This window comes from Platichthys flesus, chromosome 5, assembly GCF_949316205.1.
Source record: "Platichthys flesus chromosome 5, fPlaFle2.1, whole genome shotgun sequence".
NCBI classification, from domain to species: domain Eukaryota; kingdom Metazoa; phylum Chordata; class Actinopteri; order Pleuronectiformes; family Pleuronectidae; genus Platichthys; species Platichthys flesus.
This window is the reverse complement of record NC_084949.1, coordinates 12,052,767-12,065,094: the sequence shown is the minus strand read 5'-3', so window position 1 is coordinate 12,065,094 and position 12,328 is coordinate 12,052,767. Positions and strand designations below refer to the sequence as shown.

The 12,328-nt window shown below is 41.0% G+C and overlaps 1 protein-coding gene across 1 annotated transcript in view; it reads left to right on the top strand.

Annotated features, from left to right (window-relative positions):
* LOC133953575 (cytoplasmic phosphatidylinositol transfer protein 1-like) overlaps nt 1-9,161 on the top strand; it is a 64,948-nt gene extending 55,787 nt beyond the window's left edge. Inside the window, exons 6-9 of the mRNA XM_062387540.1 lie at nt 1,703-1,798; nt 2,984-3,139; nt 3,649-3,712; nt 5,395-9,161. Of these exons, the coding sequence (XP_062243524.1) occupies nt 1,703-1,798; nt 2,984-3,139; nt 3,649-3,712; nt 5,395-5,750 (672 nt within the window). The 3' untranslated portion in view covers nt 5,751-9,161. The remainder of the gene's footprint in view (nt 1-1,702; nt 1,799-2,983; nt 3,140-3,648; nt 3,713-5,394) is intronic.
* The last annotated feature ends 3,167 nt before the right edge of the window (nt 9,162-12,328 follow it).

Sequence of the window (12,328 nt, the reverse complement as noted above, 5' to 3'; positions counted from 1 at the left end):
TTTGTCTCTTTTTTTAATCACATCTTTTTCCCACTCTGTCACTCTGCCGGCCACTGTTAACGTCATTAGGAAGCCTATAAATATCATTGGAAAAATCATTAAAGAATGTTTCCTCAGCTCTGACGCATGCAAAATAGCTTTGCACCTTTTATTTCCTCCTATTTCAATTTTGACTGTTATTAATGAAACCGGCCAATTAATTTTTGCTCTCATCTAAATTTAAAAAGTGATGCAGACCTCTCTTGTCCTCCTCCTCTCTGCGTGCATTTCCATGTCTCCCTCCTTTTCTCCTACCCCCATCTCCTTTTCAATGTTTAGCTCATCCATTTCTCCCATCCATCGCTGCCTCTCTCCATCCCAGTCCCCGTCTCCTGTCGCTCGGCTGCTCTCACGCGCGCTGACATATCGCCCTGTTTGTGCCAGCAGTGTTCATCCACAAAGACAGAATGTACTGACAGAGGGAAAGAAAAAGAAAAAAAGGGTGTTTTTAAAAAAAAAAAAATTGTTTATCTGCAAAGAGGGAAAGTTCACGTGCAGTTGAGTGGCAGAGCTCTAAAATGATGGGAAGTCACATAATGGTAATGCGATAAATGATAAAAATGGAGGCTGCGTTCTAGTCAGGATGTTTATGTGAACTACTCGAAGAGAATAGAATGAGACCCTGTAGAGTCACATAATTACTTCAACTGCTCTCAATCAGCTGTCAGCTGCTGGAGACCAGCTCCTGCCTGCTGGGGAATTTGAATTTTGAGAGGCAAGAAAGAAAAAGTGGTCTTTCCGATGGCGGCTGAACCCTTCAACTTAAAGCCAGGGTTGGTAATCCTGGAAAAGCTAGAAAGAGCAGCCTACAACAGATACATCCCACCTCCTCCTATTTGCTCTCTCGTCAAAGCTACGCTCACATAAGTCCCCTTTAATTCAGTAAATCAGCACTATATTACACACACTCATAGATCATTTGGGGGATCAATAAATTATTCCTTGGAAAAACAAAGAAGCTTTGGAAAGAAAGTCTGGATCAGGAATGCACCTAATAAAGATCTATTTATTTCATGCCCCAAAATGTCATAGGATCTCCTTCCACCAAGTTTCATGTTAATATTTTAAGTAACTTTTTGTGTAATAGTTTTTAGAACCAAACAAATCAACCAACAAACAAATGGACAAGGTGAAAACATGATAAAAAACACTTTGCTTAACAAGCCTTTTTCCCCTTAGATCTCAGTTTTTTTTTTTTTTTATCACCATGTTTGATAAACATGCCATTAGTTGGATTGAAAATAAATCTTTTAAATGAAGCACATGGCTTCTAACCTTCCACATCACATCAATTTCCCCTTCATCAATATGACAGCTACTGTAGTGGGCCATCCTGGAGAGATAGGGTGTGAGTGTGTGTGTTTACATTCTTATAAATAGATTTCATACTATTAATGGATTCATTAATAAATGCAAAGCATATAAGTATATACACTGATACTGGATTTATTGCAGTCGACGGTTTTACACTACTGTATATCATTTGGCACAGTAACCAACTGAATACATGGGCAAAGAGCGCCTCCTAATGTTGGTGTAAATAATTACAGTATTAGTCGCTAATAGTAACTTAAAGTACGTTACCTCACTACATCTGATGATGTATCTCTGAGAGTGTGTTTAATGTGTGCGCTGGCAAACCGACTCTCTGTTTGGCCTTCAGATCTTCGACAACGAGCTGAAGGAGCAGGAGAGGGAGGTGTGCGCCGTCGACATCGCCTATGATGAGATCCCTGAGCGCTACTATAAAGACTCTGAGGTGAGCTTGTGTGTGTGTGTGTGTGTGTGTGTGTGTGTGTGTGTGCAGAAAGATGCTTGTTTATCCGTAGGGAGCTAACAGCAGCAGAGAGGTGTCAGTAACAGGATTTGTTGAATCTGTGAATGCCGTCGTGACACGATGTGATTGAAGAAACAGAGTGATGCCACTTTCTGTAATGACATGATCTTTCGTCTTTCACATTTCTGTCTGTGCTGTTAATTAATTATCCAGGGATGAAGACAGAGACCGTGTACACAGATATTTTCTGTAAACTGCTCAGATTAAACAGATGTCAAATATCCATTCTCTGACATAAAACCAATTTGATATAGTATGATATATGACAATAATGAGAACATTAATATTGTTTATTTGTCAGTGAAAAGTAATAGAGTAAATGACACTAGAGACTATTGAAAACTGAAATTTTCACATAGTGACACATAGTGCAAAGGTCCCTTGCTCTATTTGTTCCAGTTCAGTAACTGAATAAAGATCAACAGAAAAATTAACGCAAGCCAATGAAAAGAAAATTCCTGGATGTGCCCGCATAATCGAGTCAACTCCGAAAATTAAAAGGTTCTTCCTCAGCCCATACCCCCCCCCCCATCTACCAATTTTCAATAAAACCATTCGAATTATATTGCATAATCCTGTGAAGGAACGAAACAGCAATGAAAGTATAACCCCCCAGGCGGCGGTAATAATAATGCACTTGTATTATTATTGTTATCAACTGTTGAATTTGCTGTTGAAGCCCAACCACTCGCTCTTATACAAACTTCAGGGGACTCGAAAAACCTCAGTGATGCAGCTGCGCTCGCTTAATATGCCTCTCCCATCTCATCCAGCGTTCATCTGCATTCTGAAAGCCAATTGATACCTAAGACTCTGTGAAGTGAGGGAGCTGGTAATTGTCTGCATAGCTGTTTGATAACAGATTGCCTCGGCTCTAATGAGCTTGGATAGAGATTCTCCGAGGACCAGAGGGATAACTGCGATGGTATTTAATAGTGGCGTTCAGTCATGCACCTAATTTTAGACAGTCCCTTAAGTCTGTCTCCACTGGGGTGTAGAAACATTGATTTCTACATTGAACATTGAAGGTTTGGGTTAATTATGGTAATATTGAAAGCGTGTGTGTCTGTGTGTGTGTCCGTGTGTTTTCATGCTCCCATGTTGCAGGACTTGCGATACTTCAAGTCGGAGAAGACGTCTCGGGGGATGCTGCAGGAGGGCTGGAGGGACACCCAGGATCCCATCATGTGCTCGTACAAACTGGTCACTGTCAAGTTTGAGGTGTGGGGTCTGCAGACCCGAGTGGAGCAGTTTGTGCACAAGGTGAGAGAAACGCTGCATCTCATTTTCTAGTCATAGCTGAATTATCTTAAAATGACATACTATCCTTTATCCTGCTTTGCGTGGCTGAGTTCATTTCTCTTCAAACAGTTTACACATGTGAGTTTATACAAAATAACAGTGGGCAGCGTGGTGGTGCGGTGGTTAGCACCGACCCCTTTCTGTGTGGAGTATACATGTGCTGCCCGTGTTTCTGTGGGTTTCTCTCTACTGCTTCTGACCACATGCCAAAGACATGTAGGTTGGAGTTAGGCTAATAGGAAACTCTAATTTAACCCGTGAATGTTCTTCGTATGTTGGTCCTGAGATACACTGCCGACCTGTCCAGGGTTAACCCCGCCTCTCGCCCTATGCCAGCTGGGATTGGCTCCAGCTTCCCCTGAACCCCTCAAAGGACAAATCCAAGATGATGGATTGATGACATGACAACAGTCAAAAACGAGAAGCCTAGAAGAGGACACACTTAGTAACTGTTCATCTTTGTGTTACAGGTGGTTCGTGATGTGCTGCTGCTGGGACACAGACAGGCGTTTGCCTGGGTGGACGAGTGGATTGGTAAGATCTACACAGTAACTCACAGCTAATAGCCGATTTTAATCTTTCAGTTCAGTCAAGTCAAACCATAGACACTTGTTTAAAAGTATTATTGTCATTATTATTGGGAATTATTTCTTACATAAATGCTCACATTCGTAGGTCATAAAACTGTTTTGTATAACCCTTCTGCCTCTGTTATACGACTGTAACTGTTTAATGTTTAAGCTTCACTGATTATTTAAATTGCTGTTGTGTGATTACTGTTAACAATCAGTGTGCAACTGTGCATGCCAAATCACTCCACCTGCATCTAAGTCCTGCAGCATGGATCCTGCTCTTGGTGACGGCACTAACCCACTATTAACCAACACTCTGTTCTAGTTTCTAGGCATGGCCAGTGTTTGTTCCAAATTTAACCGGCACGATACGCACAACTCGTTACACTCTCACCTTTCATGTTTCATGATAGAGAAATTCATACATATCATTTGAAAGTAGACACAGGGCTGATATTCATGTTGTCTTTGCACTATTCAGCATATTCAATCATATTGAAGTTAAATACAAAAGCAAGAAAGATGTCTGAATCAGACCTGTGTGCGGTACAAACCTCGCTATTACATGAATAATTGGAAAATGTACATCTGCAAAGAATATTGAAACATGAAAGCCTCAGTGTGTGTCTCTGAGAGGCTGTGTGCACAAAAGGCAGCTTTGTTTGCATACACAAGGGGCTGCAACGCATTAACTCACAATGCGCTGTGGAGTTTTTCCCCATAGCTGCAGGGCTCAAAGATAACAAACCCATTATCTTTGTCATGAAACATCTTCCTCTCCTCTCGTCTCTGTAACCGCTAGCCCTTTTTTTACCACAACACCCTCCAACCTGGGTGCTTTTTGTAGCACTTCCTAAATCTTCTCGCCTTGTGACATGATTTATTCTCCGGATTGAGTGAAACCTTGCTCTCTTGCACATCCAATGATCCAACCATCTTCTTCGGGTGATTTTTCTCCAACTCTGACCTCATCCCTCCTTTCCTCCCGCTGTAAACTCTCGGAGTCACGGGAAGCTTACACCTGGAAAGCTTGAACTTAAGCTTGTGCACTAAAAATAGCAACTCAGAATGCACGTTTTGCTGTCTAATCCTCCTCCTCCTCCACTAACCTGTCTCTCAACTGGAGTGCCATTGCAGAGTAGTAACCGACATTTCGACCCTCGTTTCAACCACGCCCCCCCCCCCCCCCCCCCTTCTTCCAGATATGACTTTGGATGACGTGCGGGATTACGAGTGTCAAATGCATGAGAAAACCAACATTAAAGTTTGCCTTGAGCAGCAAGAGCGTTCCACAACAAACCCATCTTCACTGGATGACATACAGATCCATGACAAAGCAAGTGTATGTGTCTCTTTTCATCGTTTCCTTACGCCATTGTCCCTCCTCTGTCTCATATTTTTACTTGAGAGGATCTGAAAGAGTAACTTTGTCATGGAGATAACCCAATGAAACATCACAATAGTATGTGTTGTCGGTTTTTGAATCTGTTTGATGTACTGACCATGATACGTGTCTTTCTGTGTATGCCCGTGACTGTAATAACGACACAGACAGGAATCTTCAGCTCCAGCCTTTTTAATTGTGAAAGCCAATTTTCCTGATTCCTGCTCTCACTGTTTTTAATCGATCTTTTTCCGATGCAGACATGACCATGGATGAGGTGAGAGAGTTTGAGCGCGCCATCCAGGAGGCCACCAATCAGAAGATCGGAATGTTTCCCCCGTCCATCTCCATCAGCGAGACATCCCTGTCCTCCTGCGCCCTCAACGGCCCTGCCAGCGCCCCCACCACGCCCATGTGCACTGATGCGCCCGAGTCCCTCTCCGTCTCCAGGGACCGGCCGCGCAAAAAGTCTGCTCCGGAAACCCTGACCCTTCCAGACCCTGTCCCGAGTGACGTCCCTCAGGAATCTACTTTGAGCCCAGTACCCGTTTCAAACGACCTCGAGTCCTCCACACCGCCCGCCTCCAACTCTGATCTTGAGGAGCTGGACAAATAGTCGAGAGAGCTTGGGATGTCATGCCCCTTGATTAACTAATTCCTAAAACCCCTTTGTCTTAGTAGCCCAATGAAAATAGCCTAAACTCCAAACCCCAGTGCCCAGACATCCAAGTTTGCGAACCATATCCAACAAATGTCCATTACCCTGGACGTGCAGCCATCGCTCTAGAAGTCTTCATCGGTATCACTGACACCGTCCAGGCAGCTGTAGGCTCAGGCTGACGTGGCCGACTTCCTCTTGCTCTACACGTCTCAGCTATTACATCAACCGCCGGTGATGTCGAATCAAAACAGAGGGCATCTATAATTGCTTCAGTTGAGCAGCAGGTCCTTATGTTATATGAATAAATGATTCTCATCGTTTCCTCAGTTAGGTTTTCTTCAATCAGACGAGCTGATTGCTTTCAAGCTATCGAACTATCAAGTAGTTGCCTTGGCACCACAGAGCCAGTGGTGTTTATGAGTTTTGACATAATGTGCAAATGAATGACAAATATTATCGAGTTAGAAATAAAATCAGTGACACAACGTGGAGTAGCACAGTAGACCAATATGCTAGACTAACACAAACGGAGAACAAAAGCCAAGTGCCCTCATGAAACCGCCTGGATCAGATTCATCCTTTTCCATCTCAGACTGAAGAATATACGACAGATGCAAGATCCGTACAATCATAGAGTTTACGACTCAGGTCTCCCTGACTCCACCTGACTCCCTCTCCGAAGGCAGGGATATTACTGAACCTTTCTCTCCCTGCTTATTGCCAAACAGCCACATTTTATACCTCCACAGATCTTACATTAAAACAACTATAGTATGTACTATACCCGCCTACTTAACCCTTAGATTGTTTACACATCAGAAACCTCGGAGCGCTCGCGTATTACATTTTAGGTCGAGCTGTTGTTACATATGCACTCGTGGTTTTGGCATGACACTTACACCGAGTTTGTTCAAGTTTATAACTGCATATATCTTACTTAAGTTGACTGAGAGGTCAGTATACATAATATATATATATATATATATATATATATATATATATAAACAAAACATAGAAGTCAAATGTTGCCTGATGTTAATGCTGGGAATCTCATGTGACATAAATGTGATCCACTTTTTATCAAATCAGAAAAAATTACTTTAATGTCACATGTAGGAACAAGGCCATCTCGAGGGATGTTTTCAAAGCAGTGACCGATCTTTGTGCAGAGTGGAGGGAATGAGAACCCGAAGGTTGATTTGAGAAAAGGGGAGCGTGCATCAAGCTGACTTGAGTATGTGCTTGAGCTGCATAGCATTAGCAGGAGTGCTGATACTTTTGCCGGGCCATCGCTGGCTGTGGCCGTAAAATGCGATATTAAGAACGGGAACGTGATTTGCAGTGACCTATCTTTCGGGCTGGGCAGTAAAGGAGAATCACACACAGGGAAACATCAGAAAAGTCTTTCTTCGATGGAAAAAACTCTTTCCATTCAACGATACAATTCCAGGAAAGGCTTTTTATATGCTGCATGGAATGATCACAACATATATACATATAAAGTCAAGTATATGTGTGTATATACTGTAAATGGCTGGATTGGTACAGTACATTTGTCAATGCAGCAGTATGAAAAAAGTGAATGCTAACTTTTGAAGCCCTGTACAAACTTTTTGTATCATAGAAAAAAAGCAGGTTTTGAGTGAAAAGTAAGCATGTCCAGAGAATAGTCTGTAGGCCTAAACAAACTCTTTCAACTCTTAGTGCCTCTGCATGCAACAGTTGTATCACCACCTCCATACTTGCAAACCAAAATCTCTTCTATATTTCATCTCTAGAGAAAAACTATTTTATTTTGCATTTCTTTGCCTGTTTTCTATCTCAAATTTAATGCAGCTACACACACACACACACACACACACACACACACACACACACACACACACACACACACACACACACACACACACACACACACACACACACAAACTACGACACGATCAGATCAAATCATATCAAACATCATCAGACTTTATTGTAACAGGGCTAACTTGACTTTTTGGTTTTAGGGAATTAAGTTAAACTATTTCCCCTGTTCATGCCCATTCCTTCTAACTTACACTCATTTTGCACTTTCCAGTCTTTGACACCTTATTTGACGAAGAAGGAATGTGTTGCATTACAGTCTTGTTGGGTTCGTCGGACCAAAGTCCTATAATAGAGCGTATAGTAACTTGGAAGAGAGCAGGTCAGAGGGAGTGGCCTCAGTGGTCTTGCCATAAAGATGTTGTTAATATTGTGTACAGTTTCTCACTCGCTTTTGTTAAAAAAAAAAATTCAATATAACAAACTGTAGCTAATTATCTGTAGCTGTAGCTTTTGTCTTTGCCTTTTGAGCATACAAATGTTATTGTACACCAGTCAATGGCCCGTCTGGTCTGCAACTTATAGATCATGCACACTGATGACTCAGTCGCTCTCCTGTCAGGAACACCGAGATCCAGGGATATGTGTGATCTCCCACGGGCTATTCAAGATAATGCAAGACATCCAATCGTGTAACATTAAGCTCTGCTCTGTTTAAAAGAGCAACATAGTAGGTATTGTAAATAAAAGTTGTCAATGACTCACAGAGTCGGTTTCTTACATTTAGTCTGTTGCATCGCTGATGATGTGAGACGAATGATAGAGGATATGATTTAGCGCGACTTGAGTTAAAGCTTTGTTTGACCTAGGAGTGAAGTGTCTGTATCTATGAAGTCAGTGTCCTTATTGAGGATGAGTCGACTCTCCTCCACCGAGTGTCAAGGCTCCTCATTGTAGTGGCGTAACTTTGGCTCCGGTTGCTTTTCGTTGCCCCCTGCTGGGCAAAATAGTTTGTACAAGTTGTAAAACCAATCGAAGTTTTTCTTTTTTCTTTAATGGGGTGGCAGCTTTGACGTTTACTTGCCATATTGATTAAGAGGTGACTGGCTGTTTCTTTTTGTCTGTAGTAAAGCTGCTGTACTTTGATTTTGTGGTTGCTGTATCATATGAAGGAAAAATCTTAATTAGTTTATCTTTTCTTTTTTTTTTTATAAAAGGACCAAGCTCTTCACTCCTCCTCCCCCTGATGCTGTTTGCATTCGGCCAGGCTGTTGTGCTGTCTTCTGATAACTGGGACCTGTCTCACGGTCCAGGGTCACTGATCTAGCTGGAGAGCCGATGTGGTTCGGATCCTCCAGCTTTCTTCATTAATCCTGTTTTGTGAAACAGCCTCCAGAAGTGCCATATTTGATCGGCTGCTGGAAGTCCCTCTTAGTTCTTCCTCTTCTACTATTATTGTACTTGGTATATTTTTACTGCCCTTTGAGGTTCATTCTTTGTTGTAATTATTGTTTTACTTCTTTTCTGAAAAAGACAAATAAACTTTACTAGCTATTGCAACCGTGTGGTTTTTTCCTTGTTGATCGTCTCACATGTTTCATATAATCTCATATCCATGTTGTTTTTATGAAAACTGCAGCTGGCAACAGTTTCTTGCTGAAGCATATTTGACCCTGATGAAAGCTAATCTTTTTCCCCTTTACATACAAATAATGTTGATCTTCTGTCAACTTTGATGGGGAAAATCCACCAACGATGCATTTTATGACATTTTTTTCCAGATGTATATTTTATTATTTCTCTGGATTAATGACTAAATTACCTATAGCATGCTGTTACAGCCAATCGTGATATAAATATGGAGATATGTACTTATAAACTGTTCCAAATTGTTATGAAAGAACCCTGTGTTTAGATGCTCAAGATAATGATTTAATTCAAGAAAATTAAATATGTTACTCGGTAGTCGAAATGATTTTATTAAATTCATCTCAATCAGCGAGACATCCCTGTCCTCAAGAAGTTTGATCAAATTACACTCGATCAATGTGTTACAACGCCTCGTATTTACTCAGTAACCTTCACAGCAGCAAAACCACAACACTGCTCCAGAGACCTTGTGAAAGATTCAAAGGGGGCCCTCCTGTGGATATTGTGTGAACTGCAGCTGTAATCACAAGAGTAGGGCGAGGGGAAGGCGATGTCAATTCTACATTTTCACACGTCCTCACATTTCATTCTTTGTCCACAGCTAGCTTGACATGCTTTTTTCCCCCATCCTCCAAACACACATTTACCAGAGAAAGTTTCATCGCCTGTGAAGCAAACACATCTTTAAAAACAACTGCAGATAGATACACATGATTTAAATCAAACCAAATTACACTCTTCCGATTCTTGACGATTAACTTCCCTTTCTCCATTAACCAACATCACATGGTGATATTGAATTTCAGGTAAGATATTGTACAGCATGGAAGGATTATTGTCTGTGCGGAGTAGAGTCAATGTCTGAAATCTTCCTTTAAAGGCAGCACCCTGCACCAATAAACTCCTCCAGGAGCACCGGGCAGCCGCTGTGATTCATCAGCAGTGATGCACATGCGCAAAAGAAACAAAAAAAACCTCTGGGAATAACTTGCTACTTCCCTGAAGCTTAATGTGACTCAAAAGGAACTTTCTCAAAGCACACAACACAGAGCAAAGAGCAAACCAGGTCTGACTTAAATGGGCACCTTACTGAGTCAGGGATTATGCCTGGATCTTAGTGGCCTTAAGTCTTAGATTAATGGAAAATACATTGGTCATGTGGCATTAAATGTTCTTTTAATAAGACAAAAGAACATTCTGAAATCAGACAATATAAACAGACATAAATGCACAATTTCGAAAAAAAATGGATCTTTTGTTACTTTGGACATAATTCAATGCAACTCAGTACAATTATTGCAATAATGTGACTGTGTACGTCCACGACAAATTCTTCATATTCATTCAATTTTTTATGCAACTACAACAGTGAGTCATGTATTTTGCTTCCCTGGACGTGAAGTGTTAGCTAGGCACCCGATTAAAGATTAGTAGTCATTGTTTTTTGGGTTCCTTCACACGTAGAACAGGGAACATGTGGGGTTGTTGATTTTTAAAAGGGAACATTTCAAGAGTTCTTCAGTTCATACACCACATGTATAATCGTTGAGTAAAGCTAGATGTCCGCTCTGGAGCACGTCACAATCTCAAAGCATGACTCGTCATCAAACCATCAGAGCTGGGGTACCATCCCATTGAGCTGGAGGTAAAAGGGCCAAAGCGAACCAGCTTGTTGAGGACGTCCTGACTGAAGTAGCTGTCGACTCTCCTGCAGCCAATCAGACATATTTCAGCTTCAGGTTTACAAGCGCTGAGCATCTGAAGGGCGTCGGTCAGGAAAAAGTGAAGCGCGTGATACTTGAACGTGGTCATGTTCACAGATCTATTAGTTTGAACTGGAGATATACATTGTGCTTGGCGAGGCTGTAAACATAGAGAGCCATGATATGTTCTCTGCCTGGGCCCGTGGGCGGCTTCTTTCCACTACCTTTCTATCAGTTGTTGTAATATTTCTTGGCCACACCCCAGGCCAGCGTGACATTTTTGTTTTTGTTTATTCTCGTTTGCCATGTACTGCTTCCGCACTGTGCACTCAACAGCATCCGGAGCCAGATCCAATGCAGGTTGTCCTTTTAATTCCAATTCGGCAGAGTTCTGCAATGGATCAAATCGCAGCATCACCTTGAATTCGGCCAGAGGACGTCACCACGTGACCTCGTCATTACGCCATAGCCACTTCCCCTTTTCTTTCTTACACACACACACACACACACACACACACACACACACACACACACACACACACACACACACACACACACACACACACACACACACACACACACACACACATACTAAGTATCACCTGCGTGGTTCCAATTGTGATAAGTGCTGCTGCTGCTGTTGTTGCCATCTTTGAAATATTGGAGTTTGTTAAATGAATCATTGAAATAACTTTAACTTTATTTCCCCTTTTTAATAAATACTTTTGTAATTAAAGTATTCGTATTTCTGTGATTATTTGTGCATATGTATGTGAATGCAGCTGGATTACCATAGCCTGGACTCGAACTTAAAACCCTTCATTGTTTATTATATAATAATTAATATTAAATATTGAGATTATTAATATAACTTATATCATTTGAGACTGATATTTCAAGATTGAATTGTTGGTCCCTGTAACCAGGGTGGTGCCCCGCGAGAATAAGCAATGATTACAGATATAATTTTATTGTTTTCATTAATTATTTTAACTATTATTAATGGATAACCGTATAATTTCTAATGAATTGTTTTACTATTCTTAATTAATAGCTTAATAGTTTTTAATTATTTTTAATAAATCATTTTTATTTTAATAATCATATTTCGTGATTGTTAATAATTAGCCAATGTCAAATCTACTCCTACTATTGCACAACAATATACACAAGAAAATGCACTAAAGATACACACGTATGTATATATATATATACATATATATATATATATATATAAACACACACACAATGTAAACTGATACAGATTTACAGTGTAGCCAGAGTGGCACAGTTGAATGAGAGCGTGCAGGTAATTTCTCTACAAATGGATCTGTGGCCTTTATGCATCACTGAAAATATTTTCAAAGGACACAA